Source organism: Parambassis ranga, chromosome 20 (genome assembly GCF_900634625.1).
Source record: "Parambassis ranga chromosome 20, fParRan2.1, whole genome shotgun sequence".
Lineage (NCBI taxonomy): Eukaryota > Metazoa > Chordata > Actinopteri > Ambassidae > Parambassis > Parambassis ranga.
Window position 1 is genome coordinate 12,416,651 of NC_041040.1, and position 17,741 is coordinate 12,434,391.

The following is a 17,741-nucleotide window of genomic DNA, read 5'->3' on the forward strand; positions in this document are numbered from 1 at the left end:
TTTGTCCGATGTTGGATCCTTTATCTGTAGAAGTCAGCGTCTTGGACCCGCACAAAGTGCCTCTGTGAGTCATCATCACTGTTCAAACGGCAGCCACTGCGCTCCTTCTTCATATTAAAGTAGTCAGAAGGTGTTAAATCAGCTGAACATGGCAGGTGTGGAGCTGAAATCTACGTCCCCGAATAGCAGCTATCAACACCGTGTCTTCGAGCGTTGTCTTGTTGTGTAAAAGTCCTTCTAGTGTAATAGTGAGACTCTTTTTCCAGGTTTGCAGACTAGAAAACAGAGAGCATCGCCTTTGCTGGCAGACCTCACAGAAGAGTTGTATGACTTCTCTGCTACTACCTGGTACACAATTATCCACGCTGTGACATTCAACAACAAACTCTTCCTTTGATTACTTTGTATACAGGAAGCTGTCCGCCTTATTGGCTTGTTTAAAAATAAAAATAATATATGCCACAAGCAGTAAAGGTGAAGTGTGTCTTTGTTGCCTTACCCCCGCCTAGACAGCAGCAATTTAGATTGACTTTCATGATTCCTCACAATTCAATTACTGCGCCTTAAAAAGTCTCTGAGTGCTTGATGAGGGGAGAAGAAGTCCCTCTCTGCTGCAGGATTCTGTAAAAAGACATTAATTCAATTTATCTGAGTACTTGCATTTTCAAAGCTAATTATTGTCTCCATTTTTTTACATACTAATTACTAATGTGTATTTAATCACAGTGTTGTTTTAACATATTTATCTCAATGCAAAGATGTTTTACTGACAGGGGAGTGCTGACAAAATATTCATCGATCATGGCAAGAACTTTCAGGCTGATTATTGAATTGCTCTGAGACTGATGTTTGTGTAATTAGTGCCTCCTCCTCCTCCTCCTCCTCCTCCTCCTTCCTCCCCTCTCCCTCCTCTCCATCCTCTCCTGATGTGTCCAGCTCACTGGTCTGTGCATACAGCACCCACGCAGCCAATTGTCAACTCAGGTGGGCTTCCCCAAGCTCCTTGACCCCTCTCAACATCGGCCAGCATGAATTTCATTACACACAGTTATGTAAACATTAATTAGATGAGGGATTTGGATGTCGGCACGGCACAGAAGCTGTCCTTCTCTGTGATGCACATGCATGTGTGCAAGCGTGCGTTTTCACAACAATACGTACTTAACAGCAGCAAACATACAGTAGAGAAGGCTAAATAAATGCAGCTATCTGCCTGTTTGAGTTGTGTGATATAACAGTGAGTGAGTGGAAGGGGGGGTAGTTTAGTTTAACTTGGGTTAACAATGACTTTCAAACAGGGCAGAAGAAACAGGAGCCTAACTAACCACAAGTAGGTTGTACACAGCCCGAGGTGATGCTGCTTTGTCGCACCCTGACTCCAAACATGTACAGAATTATAAAATGGCTCCGCCATCATCTGTGACACTGAATCATCATGTTTTATTCGGGAGTACATACGGAGTCAAGGCCTCGCGGCTGTCACTCTGTATTATTCTCTATTGACACCATGTTTGAAGGTAAAAGAGGAAGAAGAGTGTAAATTACCCACAAATCTCTGCTCTGGAGAGAAATGGCTTCAAAATAAACCTGAGAACTGGCACAGCAGTTGTGATGTTTGGTTGCTTTTTCAGATGGCAGAGCAGAAGCTAAGAGAGTCTGCCAGCCTGTGTGTGTGTGTGTGTTATGCATTCTTGTGACAGGCAATAAGATGTTTATATGATGGAAATGAAAGGCCGTCCCCGAAGAGTTGTTGACTTAACTGCTCATTTTTCATTCACTTCCTGGTGAATTCGAAGTGGCAACGCAGCAGCAGGAGCTTCAAACCCGCCACCTTACATCTAACCTCCGAGCACGGACAAAATAATAGAAACACCAGATAATACCAGCACCTGAGAGGGAGCAAGCGTCACTTTTTTGCCTTTGAACAACCCGCTTTAGATGCCGCCACAGTTTGAAACTGTGTTTATTGAATAGAAGAATTCCCCCTTTGAAAAACGACAGGGGTGGAAATCTGCTTTGCACACTGCGATCCAAAACTCCCCCACGAAGGTCCATTGATGTTCAGATCTTTTCATTGCTCAGGGGTGCAGAATCTGAGCTTCTTACGCCAGGTTTCTCCTCTTTGTGCACAGGCGTTGGGTGAAAAAGTAGTTTCTGAAAAGGCAGCCCTGCCATACATTAGAGCTTTGTACACTGAAGGTCACAGCCTACAGTTTTCTTGGGTATGTGACACAGGTGCCAGTTCAATTTAGTGGTCTTTTTTGATGCACTTAACCACTACACTTTAAAGTGTCCATTTATGACCAGCACTCTTCTTTCCTGATGCACTTCTCCCCACGCTGGAGTCCTGCTGTTATGATTGAGGGGAGTCTGGTAGCTGCAAACACATATTTATATAACAATGCTTACAGTGAGAGTATTCTAAACCTGAGTCGCCCTGTGAAATCCTTCTAAATTGTTTCACTTACTCAAACACTCGGGCGTGAGTAGGGGGAAAGAAGCAGAGATTTGATTTACATATCAAAGCGAGCATACTGGGGCTGGAGGGTCCCTGCATAGATGTATGTGATCCATATTATTTATAGCTCAGGAATGTCCCCTGGGATCCTGATGCTGTTCATCGTTTGTCATGCTAAGAGAGGACAGTTGGGCGGATGTAGCTTGCAATTAGTGACTGCTGCATCATGTCAAGTCAAAGGTTCGCTTGATGCGTGACCAACATTTAATTGCGGCATTGATCAGACAACTTTTTGGAGAACAAAGCAGACAGGAGTCACTTTGAGGCACGCAGTGATGAGAGGAGGAGGAGGACGACTTTGTATCACCACAAGGGATCACTGTCTGAACAAGCAGCAGCATGACATATCTTCTCCTCTTTACTCAGGTGCTGTTGGCATCACTACCGCAGAGCTGACGTATCAGATGTTTTCTTACACAAAACAATCACAGGATTAATCTGTGTCACAGGATAACTTGAACCAATCAGAACACTGCTCGCTGTGGTCACCACAGCTGTTCCCAGCTGCAGGTGTGTCTGCGTCACGGTTTTAACAGTGTATATAATGAATATTTTAATGAAATATTTCACCACCAAATATATGCAGTTCATGTTGTGTTGGTTCATAACAAAGCTGCAGACATACCGATAAAGCCCACGTGAAGCATCAAAAACTGCAGTTCCCCGCACTGCCTCTAGGGGCTGGCTCTATTATTTATTTATTTAAATGATCACTTACTGAACTTTTCAGTAAGGGCAGGTGCCAACACAGAGTTCAAGCTTCCCGGCCACCTCGGCTCCATTCATGTTCCAGCTCTTTGCCTGTATTTGGAGTTCAGGAGCATTATGGCATTGCCAACACGGTGACAGTCGGAGCCTCCCATCAGGACTCGAAACTGCTCTTCAGAAACTGTATATAGCCTGTATGGGCCACAAAGTGTTTTAGCATATTGTTTAGCCTGGCGATTGCAATTTTAACCACAACCAATGGCTGCTAACACCATGTTAGGCTAATATTTGTATGCCGTTGGCTAACAACTACGGTAACCTTATTAGTTAAATGCTTATCTGCGTTGAGGATGTCGATGTCTTAGTAAAGGTTTGCAGATAATGATAATAAAGATTCTTGATTCTTGATTCTGGCTTCAGGGGTCACAGCCCTCTTACTAATCGTTTACTCTTCAGCTTTTAGGAATATTTTAACCAGAATATTTACACAGTGTGTGAAATGTGACATGGCTGTATTGGTTTAGGGCCTAAGTAGCAGGTTGTGCACTCACTGGAAATCATGATCTCAGTGCGTTTTGTAGAAATGAATCATTACAGGCTGCTAAATTAACCCAAATAAACTCACTGATGGCTGCTCTCTGATGTATGGAAGTGGAAAATAAAAACCATGGTTTTTACTCTCCAAGCACTCAAAGCTCCATCTCCTCTCATTCTAACATACACTCACACTCATTACTGAAATGTGTTGCTGATCAATTAAATTTCATCTTACTATCTTTGCTCCAATGAATCGGATCATACAGGGACGTTTAGCATGCCGGTGACACACTGACAATCTGTTAGCAGTAAGTGACAGTGGCCCTGAGGAACAGTGCAGCAAGGTGACTTCTGCCCTTTTGCTAATGAGCACCTCTCTTCTGGCTCATCCAGCAGCATTGGCTGATCCATGACACGCTCCTGTTGAACGGCGCAGGAACAAAGTGACTATTCCCTGGTGGATTTCTTGGATATCAGCCTATTCAAGGTGTAATACTCTGCACTGATTGTGTCATGGAAAATGCATGCAGGCACACAGGGTGTCACCTCTTGGAAATGCAAATGAGCGTCAAGTGTTCAGGCAAATGATGAACTAGTGGATTATCCCATTCGAAAAATCAAAATGTAAACGCTCTGTAGCCACCGGTGAAACAAACTGAAGGCAGAAAATGAAGCTATAAAACAATTCAGTACACATCCAGTCAACAATTCCCAGTTGTATTCATAATGTATTCTGAATTTTGAAGTTTAATAGATGGATAAAATGATGACTCTAATGACCTAATGACTCTCAGCGGTGCATGATTCGCAGCACTCCACAGCATCTTCAATGCATCGTCCAAAAGGTCAATTCGTCACTTGTCATATTTAGTTTGAAACTATTTCTTTCAGCGTTATTATTTTTTCCTTACATTCCCCATGGTCCTTTGCCATCAAATCGGTTATCATCAGTTTGAGTCACACTCTTGCCTTTGATAAAGAGTCTCAATAGCGCTGCATATTATGTTCTTTTCACACACGCTGATGATTACATGACATTTAAAACAATAGCGCTTTTTGTGCACAGTATGTCTCCTACAAGCGTTTTTATCCCCAAACTAACGTTGGATTGAGTGGATTCTGCATCCTTCCTGCAGTGAACAATTCCCCAGAGGAATTAGTGGCTGTCTGCATTCATTAAGCTCAGTATCAGTCTAATTATGCACCAATGTGCACCTACGGGCTAATTAACAGGGGATCAATAAGGGCCCTGGATGCCCCTCACGTAGGGGCCCAGTGCTCAGCCCCCTCATTATTAGAGCTACAACGAGGCTTCAAAGAGGATTTCTCAGGCTCTACCCGAGGGGCTAGATGACACATTAGGCTGCAGGTTTGGCAAAAGTTGGTGTTTCTTCTCCTCTCATTTTCTTTTCTCTCTGAGTGTGTATGTGTTGGAGGAACTGATTATAATCATGTGAAAAATTCCACAGGCTGGAGAAGAAGATGACAAGCTATTTAAAGTCATGGTGCCCACTGGAGATTTAACATGATTGTGAGGTGAAAGACTGGAAGGACCTGTGAGAGCACAAATTTAACTATGATACATCAGCACTGCTCGTGTAGTGTAAGCGTCTGGTTTCTGCTTCATTTCCACTTTATTGTGGATGAGTAATACTGCAGCTTCTTATTGTAAAGATGATATCAGTTATCAGTATTTTGCAAAAAAAGGCCAAATAAGCACGCTAGCTGGAACTGTTGCTTGTGTATGGCTGCTTCAGTGTTTACGCTCTGCACAAAAGTGCAGCATTTGTCTGTTTAATGGATCAGCCCTCTCTGTAGCCATGTGGCTTGTTTTTCCCCTTTCATCATGCTGGTACTTTCATACTGTTGTGTTCAGTGGAGTGATGGTACCTCCTTTATATCCCTTTATGATGGCAGCTTTTTCTTTGTGTATCATACAGGTAACATTTCCACTAAACTCCATGAACTCCAAAAGTTGCAGTGCATGTCCATATATCTGGAAACTGTCTTCATCGCATCACTTTCCTCTTTGTTTGGATTTGGAAAGAGCTCAGAAAATCTGCTCTCTCCTCACTAACAAGAACACGAGCACCAACCTTTGACTGTTATTTATTAAAATAAATAATTGGTTTCAACACGTTCTCACAAAAAACACCATTTAATAGATAATGCATCCTCCTGATATGACACATGGTTATGACTATATTGATGGAAAAGATGGATTTATTGCCCAATGTCAACTGGTCGTAGGACTGATACAGCCGCAAAAGTTAGGGGTTACACACTGGACCTTTACTCAGGAGTTTGGGGTTTGAGACACTGTAACAACAAAACACACAGGCTGTGTTTGTAGGATCAGCAAGACTCCTCTTGCTGTCTCTGGCCCAGCACTTCAGATGGAGCATTTGTGGATGCTGTAAATTTCCATGTTCACCACCAACCTGGACACTCTCAGTCCACGTTTTCTAGGTAAGACTGTTGATTATCAAGTCTTTTCACCTACAACTCTGTGTGCTTTTAAACAATTCTCCACCATTTTGGATTACAAAAACTGGACTACACTACAAATAAAAACCAGATTGTGTCACTTGTCTACAGATTCTGCATATTCATCTGCAGTGTGTTTGTATAGGTGATGGTGCCCCTGATATAAAGCCTGTTTGGTGTGTTGAAATAACCATTAGTATTTCCTTTTAGCAGGCTGATAAGAAATGATTTTACCAGGAACGGATAAGACCTGCAAGAGGTGCGTAGACTCTGAATCCTGGAAACTGCACCAGCTGCTGATAAAGGAGAGGAAAACACTTCTTAACTCTGCTGCTAATCACTATTCTGACAAAGTTGTGGGGCAACTTAGTGGAGGCTCTGGCTCAACAGAGTACAGGGTGTAACCGATGATGTCACCGCGATAAGCCCCCACAGTGCTGCTGCATACCAAACTGAGGGACGACCTCTGTAAGTTGCCATGACACCAGGCACTACCCGGCTCTGCCTGCTTCCAGCATCCAGCTGGTTTTCGTGATGGAGCCATGCGTGATGCACTCACTTGCATGATCGTGCCCTCTCTCACACACAGACACACACACGAAGTGGTAATGTAGTCGGAATGATATCTCAAGGACTCTCTGTGCCATGCTGGGTCTAGGAAGCAGGCCAGGTCTGGGGGAGTTGAACTGTTTCACTTGTGTCAACTGGACGGAGTGGAGGTGCACTTCCAGGAGACCGCTCCTGCTCACCTGCTAACAGGACACCTGCTGTGTCCTGGCTCCTGAGAGCTTGCTAATACAAGCCACAGCAATCATTACCTCTCACCCTCTTCTGCCATGTATTAAAATCAGCTGCAGCAAAATAACAGGTTAAGCTGGAAGTGATTTTTGATCAGGTGCAGTTTATCTTCTGGCGTCTCAGAGAGCGAGGCACCACGCGGAGCAGGCGGTAGTTTGGGAGCAGCAGGTAGAGCTGTGAGGCTTTGCCAAATGGTGTTTCTGTCCCAACCACAGCAGATCAATAAAAGCTCTGACCTCAACTGTCAGCCAACTAAACTCTGTGCGCGAGGGGACACTCATTTCCCTCCAAAACAGGAAGTACAGGATGTAATCTAGAAAAGTGCCTAAACCCATCAGCCCATCTTTTTTTTTCACAAGCAGCCCAGAGGTTAACTATCACAGACAGACAGACACTATTATCAACTCCTGTCTACGAGATCTAAGATGTTATTCACCACAGCGATGGATCTAAGTGTTTATGGAATATATTTAAACCCTCTGTATGTCTCTGTGTCACGTGTGAAATGAAAAAAAACCTTCTCTGTGCCCCAGCCAAGTGGGTCAAAGAAATTTATGTAATCACACATTGACTAAAAATACAAACTGTCAGCAGCTAATCACATCTGATTTATGCCAAGATGGTGCTGATGTGATTATTTTGCTCTCTTACGTCTGAGCCTGCGGCACTCTCACCTCTTCTTCGCTGCTAGCAGGTCGAGGAAAAAGGAAGTTTCAAGCCTCAGGCCAGTTTTTGCATGAATGAACTTCCCTTATCACCCCCCCCTCATCCTGTGATTCATGGATCCTGGTGGCCACCAGTCAGTAGGTAACACACAGATCATTAAATAAGTTCCTCTGTTCATAAGGTTATGGCACCACTTACAAAAAAAAGCAGTGAGAAAAGCTTCAAATAAATTGGATAAATGTAATATTCTAGCTGCACATGTGTTCTATAAATAGAGCCACAACATGCAGCTTGAATAATGCAAACCACTGATCCTGTTTGGTTTGTCCCTGCTCAGTGAACCATTCATGAGTGGTGTTCATTCATAAAAAAACAGAGCAGCTTAAAGTCTTTATTTATATCTCAGTCATTCTATTACATGTCAGGGTGTCTTTCATGATGAAGACAGATGATAATCAAATCTTATTACCTGGATTTCAAATGCTTGAGGGAAACACTTTATGCACTGCAGAGACAGGGAACAAGGGGTGATTGAGAAGTCGGTGGCCTCAGTTTAGAGTCTATAACAGGCTGGTCTAACTAACTGTCTGCTCATCGCCCAAGGTGGTCTAAGAGGACATGGGGACAACGCTCGTGGATGCAGCTTCCAGGCGTCGACACGACACAGGAGACCACCGACAGGATCCATGACCGGATCTGGACTTCATATGATGGTCTTATTTCAGGTTATTGCCACAGAGGTTAAATGACCAAGGTGTCACCTTGAGGCAGATCCTGAACATCTGAGACCACCACCTGTCCCAACAGACACAAAGAAAAAACATGGCCTCAGTTTTCTGGAGGATAAAAGGGCCACCATGCAGCTGGTCCATCACACTTTTACAGGGACCTATGTGCGTTTACACCACCCCACAAACCTACAGTTCTTTTGGTTGCCATCTAAGAATGTGGATTCTGACTTCCTATCCACCTGGTTTGGCAGCCAGTAGTCACCATTTTGACAGTGACAATGACACAGACCACTTTTAGAAGACACTAAATAAGTGTGTAAACGTAGAAGAAGAACTAATCCTGATAAACATAAATGTTTTATTTATTGGATTCATTAAAACAAAGACAAAAACCTGGGTAAATTCTTAGATCTTACGTGGATCTGCATTAACTGCACTGCACACCCAGGTGGGACTCACTCCCTCAGCCTCCCTGATAGTCTCAAATGTCACCAGACACATAAAAATAGAGAAGTGAGCTCCTCTGGGCTGAAAATAACAAATAAAAAAATCTAACTCTGAAATGGTTTTCACATGAAAGCAGTAATGTGTTGTGTGCAGAGAGAGAACTCTCTAAATCTTATCCTTTAAGCACATTTAAAGGCTGTGGAGACGCAGAGTGTCTCTGCTCTGTGGTCAGAGCTCACACAGAACTTTATCCAGCCGGTGCTGTGTGTCCTTTCATAAAAAAGAAACACCGTGGAAAAGTAATCCTGTTTGGCTGACTTCACCCTGGATCAAAAGTCAGCAAAGAAATGACAAGATGAAACAGACGAGGCCAGCTAGCTAACTAGTGGACTGTGTTTAAATTGGGGGATGTTTGGGCGATATATATCGACGTCACAGAGGACCTTATAGCCTTCTCTAAATCACGGCAGGGACTTTGGGCCACTAATTACGCATTTCCTCCTCACATCTCTAAACACAGCATCACTTGTGACCTTATCTCTGTGCCTGTCAGAGTGTTACCATTCACATGGCAAGTGTGGCGATGAATGTAATTACTGGAGCCCAAAATAATAACACCACCATCTTTGAGCAACCAGCAGCCAGTCAATTGTAGAACCCCCCCCCCTCCTCTCTCTCTCTCTTCCCCATATCCTTCTCCAAATTAGAGGAGACAAGGACAAAAATAGAGTCATTATAGTCTATGGAAGAAACCCATACAGAATACATTGCAGGGAAAGGACAGGGATATTAATAATTCAGGGAATTTAATCTCTCATGAAAACACTTATAGTAATCCTATTATAAAGTTTATCGCAGCTCCAGAACTTTAAAATGATGTGTGCAGCTGCTGAGAGTCACTGTAGAAACTCAGAGGAGGAGAAAACACTTTAAACAATGCAACAAGAAGCGAAGATGCTTTTACTTCTCCCTCCTGTCTCTCACTTAGACAGACTTTGTCTCTGCTGTGTTCAAGAAATGCTCACAAATTATTCAGAATAACCTTTAAAATGAGTTTTATGTGCGGCAGACTGCTCTGTTATACCATCTACAGACTACAGAGGGTTCACCAACAGCGTGTAAGACTTGTCATGTATTCATAGTGTATAATTTGAAAAGACAGATTGGCCATTTGTTCCCATGGAATTGAGATTTAAATGTAATTTTTGACCTTCAACAGAACAGCAGTTGACAAATCAATCTCAGCCACAAGCTGTTGCTTTCAATAAAATCACATTGTCACTGGCATGTTGTGTCACCTGCTGTTTCCAGCATCAGGACTGAAGCGTGCATCTCAACTTTTCAGCCCAACAAAGAGGCCCGAAAGGAACAAGCATCAGAGAGTTAGTGTGTGTGTGTGTGTGTGTGTGTGTATTTGGTTTTTTAAACATTTGCGTACCAACACAGTGCATTTTAATGTGTATTTTTATCATGTTAAGTGTCATTTATTATCACTATATTGAGTCCTGTGTGTATGTTGTGTATATTATGGTGTGTGCACTTCAGGGTTTTTCCTCAGAATGGGTGTTTGTGGGATGTAACTACACTCTACAGTCACTAGTGAGTGTAGAAGTCTAAGACGTCACATTTAAACATCAATATGTGTCATTCTGCCGATGTTTGATAAATTGCTACTCAAGACTTTCACCACATGTTGAAGTGCAATTGAAGTGATTACATTTAAAGTGAAGCAGTCTTGCTTTCACACATTTGGAAATGTACACTTTCTCAACAAATGAGCTGAGAATCATCGGATTGGACCAAAAGCTGCATGTAAAAAAACACTTTTATTTACATTTTAATGTTATCTTAGTTATAAAAGTGTTGACATTATAATACACTTGATCTTACAGACAAAAGTTTGTGACTACACATTCACTGAAGCAGAAGAAACATTTACATATTTATATATTCATTCATATATTCATATTTATGAGGACTGTGAAAATCATTGTCTGTATCATATGATAATAAAACAAAGAGCTTTTTTCTATAATAATAATAAATAATAACATTTTTAATCAACTTTAACTGATATAGCCTAATTAATTGAATAGTTATTTAAGTAGTAGTAGTACTAACTTTGTTCTTTCTTCATGTACACAGAGGAATAAAACAATGGCGCCCCCGTGTGGCTAAAAGTGAAACTACATCCGGGAAACTGTGACCCGGAAGTGGTTCGGTCTGGTTTTTCTGCTTTGCACGTGGGGAGTTGAGAGTAAGCATCATGGCTGCGTGCAGTGTGGAGGAGCTGTTGGCTAAAGCGGAGCAAGAAGAGGCCGAAAAGCTGAAAAGTATCACAGTCCTGAAGGAGCTGGAGCTGGACTTTGACATCGGAAACCTGCTGGCTTGTGACAAAAACCGCATCGAGTCGAGGGACTTTAGGGAGCAAAAGAAGGAGGACTTCCTCCGGTCTTTAGCTCGAGACAACACGCAGCTTCTCATCAACGAAATATGGAAACAACCCACGGAGAGAGTCGAGGAGGCGATAGTGGCCAAGCTGCCGGAGCCGACCATCCCGCTGCCCAGAGAGAAGCCGCCTCCGAAGCCCAGACCTCCTACAAGATGGGAGCAGTTCGCTAAACTGAAGGGCATCCAGAAGAAGAAGAAGACTAACCTGGTGTGGGATGAGACGGCGAAGGAGTGGAGGAGGCGCTGGGGATACAAGAGGGCCAACGACAACACCAAGGACTGGATGGCTGAGGTGCCAGAAACCGCAGACCCGAATGAGGACCAGTTTGCCAAACGCATCAAAGCCAAGAAGGAGAGGGTGGCCAAGAACGAGTTCAACAGGCTGAAGAACATCGCCAGGGCGCAGAAAGTCAAAGTCCCGGGTGTGGGTCTGACACCAAAGACCAAGCAGTCCAAAGACGAGCTGGGCAGAGCCGTGAGTGTGGCCAAAACCTCCACAGCGTCCATGGGGAGGTTCCAGGACAGCCTGCCCAAAGAGAAACGGGCCAAGAACACAGGCAAGAAGCGCAAGTTTGAGCCCCTCATCGGTGACTTTTCAAACGAGAGGCAGAAGCAGCTGGAGCTGCTGAAAGTCATGGACAGCAAGAAACCCAAGCTGGACATCACCAAGGCTGTCAACAAACAGATGAGAGAGGACGACAGGGAGGAAGCTGCGGCCAGACACAAGAAGGGGAAGAAGGGACGGCAAGGCAACATGTCAGGGAAGCCCAGAGGCAAGGGGGGCAAAGGAAAGGGAGGGAGACCTGCAGGGGGCAGACCTGGAGGGGGGAAGAAGAAAGGCAAACCTGGGAAGCACTGATGACCTGCTACACCTCTGTGTGTGTCTGTGTGTGTGTGGACAGGACACCCAGGATGCTGAACTGATATCTGTGACAGTCCAGGACTCGTGTCTCCCCCTGATTGTGTAAATTAATTTCACTGTAAAACAGTCTCAGCATTCATGAAAGTATTTTAACATTTGTAATATTCACATCTCTGAAATACACTTTACTATTGCAGCCTCCGTTTCCCTTGAATGTGTAATCAGCTGGAATACAGCTTATTATTATTATTATTGTTATTATCATAAGCAATGAACTGCACCAAAACAATATTTAAATATATTCTATATTAATCATTTATTGTTTTAATTTAGTTCCTTAGCTTGAATATTGAGGGGGACAGGGTCACGTGACACGCTGACATATAGACATACATACATGTTTTGTTGCATTTAATGGAATATTTACATTTTTAGTACCATTTATTTTGGCTGTTCTTTGTCTATTTGGCAAAGTTAAGCATATTTTCTTTATAGATTGATTTTTTTTTTTTAGTGGCCCCATGTTTCAACACCTGTGATGTCCTCCTTCACATTTACCTTTTGACGTCTTTACGTTCAGGTTGCAGTCCTGGCTTCGGCCTTGGTTTCTAGACAGGAGGTGTCACGCTGAATCAGGAGCAGTGAGAGGTTTAAACAGAGCTCACAAAGGCAAGATGTAAAAGACTTAACACTAGTTTAAATGTTCGTTAAGTGAACATCTTAACTTTTAACTTGCTCTGGAGAAGTTTTTTTTTCTCCTGCATGTTTTGAAAGAGTTGAGAGGAGGTGAAGCGAGAATTAAGTGCCTCATCCTTTTAAAGGTGTTTCCTCTTTCAGGTGCACAAACACTTCTCTTGCTCGGTACACTCGGCCAGCCTCAGTAACCATGGAAACAAAATGCACAAACTTTCCAACCCATCGTAGACATGATGGTGCAGCTCTCCTCTTATTGACAGATGCTTTTTAATCGCTGACACAAGCTTGCAGCCAAGCTCCATCTCACTGGAGGAGGAAGAGGAGGAGGGAGGCGAATGGAAGAGGTGGTGGTGGCACTGGTGGTGTTTCAGTCACCATCTGTTGAGCAGTCCGTCCCAGCCCCATTCATCTTTGTCCTTGCTCAGCCAGGCCTCTGGAAAGTGGGACACAGTCAATAACTCTCAATCAATCAAGCTCCTGATGAGGTAAAGTTATGAATTCTCATCGAGGTCAGAGCGGGCAGTGGCAGTGGCCTCTAAACCTCTTCTTCATGTGACCAGATGGTCAACAAACAATAGACACCCTGGCATGAAGATGGGGTGGTCAAGCATGACCCCTGAGACAGAGGAGGCCTTTTATTCCACTGATGAGCGGCAAATATTACTCATATCTGTCACATGATAATTCATCCTGAAAAAGGAAAACAGTCTAATAGCTCTTTATCATTAAATAATATTTTACTAGTACCAAGTCTTGTGCTGCCCATGCCTGTGTGTGTGTGTGTGTTGCTTGCGTCCAGCTCCAGTCAGTGCTGCAGTGGATTAGTCATCTCCGTGTATTTAAAGGTTGTGCGGAGCGAGTGCAGGAGCTTCTGTCAGAGCTCCAAGATGCAGCAAATCTACACACACAGCAACGAGCACTTTGAGATCTTTACCACCGTCCTCGCTCCACAAGGTGAGTGGACACACGTATGCAGTGATGATGATTAATGTGAGGCATGAGGTGGTCCTTAGTTTTCTGTTCATGCAAAAGGAACATGTGCTCTGCAGAGATTAAACTGTATCCTTGTGTCCTCCGTTTTTGCTGATTCACTTCTCTCAATGGTTCACAGGGAGGTATCGCTACAGAGCAGAAGCTGAGAAGGCAAGTTTACATTTAAAATGCTGTAAATATCCCTCCAGGCATGATGAGTGTTGATGTTTCTTTGCAGTATTTGTAAGCGTGACATTGATGTTGCATATGCTCAATCAATTTTCTTGCAGATTATCTTCAGATTAATTCAGCTAATTCCTTTGACATACTCAGATGGAACAGATAATGAACAATACACCCAGATTTAAGGTTTCTGTTTCACTGCACAGCAGTTAATCTCCAGGTCTTTTGCCCATAATCCTCCCCATTCACTGACTCCAAGAAGGACACTGACACATTATATTATAGCAACAAAAGGACAGCACAGCAGCAAAGTCCAAATGTAGTGTTAAATTTAAAATTGAATTAAAAAAATAAAATCCCAGGTGTAATTCTTGCTCTGTCCATCAGATGGTAGCGGTGCACAGCTACAGACCCCACTGGCCAGATGAGCTGGAGCTGTCTCCAGGTGACGTCATCCTGGTGCTGTCCAAACATGAGGAGGAGAGGTGGTTTGGGCGGCTGCAGGGTGGGCAGCAGGGATACTTCCCCGCCTCATGTGCGATGGAGCTGAGCCAGGTGGGGCTGGCTGCAGTGTTACAGTATGACTGGACTGTTGCTGCTGCTTCTCACTGTGTGTGAGGGCAGATCATTCTTTATGTTCTCTTCTTTCTGCACAAACACATTGTTGATTAGATTGAATTCAATGTTTTGTGAGTCCACCATCTTTATGGAGATGCTTGCTGCTGCAGGGTCCCTTCTAAAGATTGATATAGAACCCCATTAGCTGTGTTATCGTGACATATTTTGTTTGTCATTTTACAGATTTAATGATATGCTAGGCAGTTAGCATTGAGGCTAAAGGCTGGGACAGGTGGTCCTTCATTACCAAGAAACATCTTTCTGCTACTCCATGCTGTTAATGTGCACATAAGATGATTTGTGATTGATTTGATTTGTGATTTTCTAAAAACCATCTGAATCTATTTCTGTCTTCATCAATGTCTGTGAAGAGAAAGAATAAAAACATAGATAGGTGTGATAGAGAAGATTCAAAGAGAAATATCTGATGCAGTGTTATTTCAGGACATCATTATTTCTAACTATAATCCACCATGTTTCCACCCGCAGGTGAATCTGCCTCCCCAAGGCCTACGGAGGAGTGTATCTCTGAGGACCTCGGCCAGGGGCTGTGGATATGGAAAGTAAGTGCAAAAACACGAACAACATCAACACTGTCAACAATTATATGCGGACACATCATGATGCAAACAAGCTCTGCATCCGGCAGATGTTCCCCACCCCCCACCCCCCCCCCATCTCCAAATCCCATCCCACTGCTCTCCACCCAGCACCCTTGAACAGGTGGCCCCTCTCGTCCCTCATTAGTTGACAAAGCACACTGATTGCTAAGCCATCTAAACACACACACACACACACACACACACACACACACATACACACAGTCAGTCCCCTCTCACTGTTGTGCTGCATCTCATTAGAGGAGGAGAGGGAGAGAGAGAGAGATTTTGTAGTTTTTATTTCACAAAGTGTCACTAAACATCGAACAACATCACACACATACATAAACACACACATCACAGAGTCTCTGTACAGCACCGCGCCTGTCTTGTCTGCTAGCTGTGGAATGTGGGTCATAAGGAATAAACAGGTCCTTTGTGCTTGTTATTTCCTCTTTGTCCCCCAGTGGACACATTCTACAGGCACTCAGGAGGGGGAGCAGAGCAGGAGGAGGAGGAGGAGGAGGAGGATTGGGGCTGGATGGGAGCCAGGGTGAGCGCGAGGGCCCCTTCCTGGTGTGGAGGCCCCAGACCCCTGTGCCTCAGCCTGTTGCCTCTCAGCCCCAGATACACAGATCTCCAAGCTTGCTGCACAGGATTTTGTCCAAGTGCTGGAAAAAGAGTGAATGCCAGGGAGCCACCAATGGCGCCTTCGAGGGCGACTAAGAAGCCCTTTTCTTTGTCTTGGTGGCAAAGCTGAGCTGGCTTTGGTGAAAGATACTGTAGATGTGCAAATACCCTGATGAGGACCAAAAATATTCCTCACTTGTTTCTATGAGGTCCAAAAATCTGAATCTATGCACCCCAATTAGTGATGTCACAATTACTGATGGGGGGGGCGGGGTCACAAGTGCAACAGAAAGAATGAATGTTTCTGCCAAGACTGAATGTTAGACATGCTTCACAGTCACTGCTGTGATGTGTGACATATATTATTCCATGAAGCAGTAAGTGATGCTTTAAGATGATGTAATTTAGCTTTTTTGCTATGCTCATGTCATTTGCTAATATGTATAGCCTACTGTATATATATGTATGTGACTGCACATTATAATTATAATGATAAAAGCAGCCAACCCTTCCTGGCTCCCTCATTCTCCTGCTTATTTTCCCTTGAACACGTCGGGCCTCCCTCCTATTAGGAAAAAATCTCTCACAGGCTAAAAGACGTGTGATTGAGGCCTAGTGAAAGCCTCGGCAAAAGGACCAGGGATTGTGTCAGTTGCCCAGGCAACACCAAAGCAGCTCTTAGAAGTCGCATGTACTCTTCTTCTTCTGTGGTGCCTCTCAGCATGTCCCTGTGGTGGGATCTCTATAGGGTGGGCTGTAGATTACCTTCCTTCCGCAGGACACACAAAAAAAAGCAAAGAAAAAAAATCTCAATCCTAACCTTGGCCTTGACCTCCGTAGGGAAATCCAGCCCTCCTCTGCCCCCCGCTGTTTGATATTCACTGTTGTATAATCCTTTGTAATAGCGGCTGTAGGAGGCAGTCACTCTGGGGCCAGTGTTTGGGAAGCATGCCTTGACCAGAGGAGGTTATAAATGTCGGAGCTCCACTGGTCCTCTAAGCAAACTGATTCATGAGGAGAAAATCTTTCCACTGCTGCTGTTGCTACAGCTTGTGACTCTCATTTTTATGCTGAGCCAAGAAGAACATTGCTTCTAAAATTCGACCTATAAAGAAGAGTACAGTGACTATGAATGATAATATGGAAAGAAAAAACATATTTTAATGCTTCTCCATGATGTGATTTGCATATTTGTACATGAACAGAGGCAGATGAAGCTTCCTCCTTCTCATGGCTGCAACTTCCCTTCAAATTCTAGTAAGTCATCCACTGTGCAGGAGGTGTTGCTGGCAAATCCCCATTCAGATGTGACACACGCAGCAGTGGAAACACTGACCTACATAGGGCGGAAAGGCCAGAGTCTTACACACACACACACTCACACATGCTGAATTCAGTGCTGTGGACTCTCCCGCCTAAATGTGTCCTATCCCTGCTGTGTTGTGTTGGGTGTCTTCTGGGGGGTGTGGGAGGAGGGGTAACAGGGTGCCTGCCAGATGACTGCTCTGTCAGCCCTATAATGGGCTGCCATCTGCTGTCTAGCATACACAAAAGCAAACAGTGTGTGTGAGTGAGTTTGCGCACTTGTTTATGGGTGTGTGTGTGTGTGTGTGTGCTTAGAGGAAGGCAAGGGAGATTTGGTCTGACGCCTGCAGGGTCTGTTTCATGTCTTCAGTGCACAAGACAGTCAGAAAAGTGGACACACACACCTCAGTGGTGGATATGTTGATTAAATAAGTATAAAAGTATATTACACAGAAATTGGGCAGACATGCCCAGTGTATGTATAAATAAAAAATAATAGATATTAAATTGATCTGACAACAACAATCAGGCTT

The 17,741-nt window shown here is 43.9% G+C and overlaps 1 protein-coding gene across 1 annotated transcript; it reads left to right on the plus strand.

Annotated features, from left to right (window-relative positions):
• Window positions 1-11,140: 11,140 nt before the first annotated feature.
• On the plus strand, window positions 11,141-12,406 carry rrs1 (ribosome biogenesis regulator 1 homolog). Its single transcript, XM_028433122.1, has one exon. It carries the CDS (start codon window positions 11,159-11,161, stop codon window positions 12,200-12,202), a length of 1,044 nt encoding a protein of 347 aa, XP_028288923.1. The 5' UTR covers window positions 11,141-11,158; the 3' UTR covers window positions 12,203-12,406.
• Window positions 12,407-17,741: the final 5,335 nt, after the last annotated feature.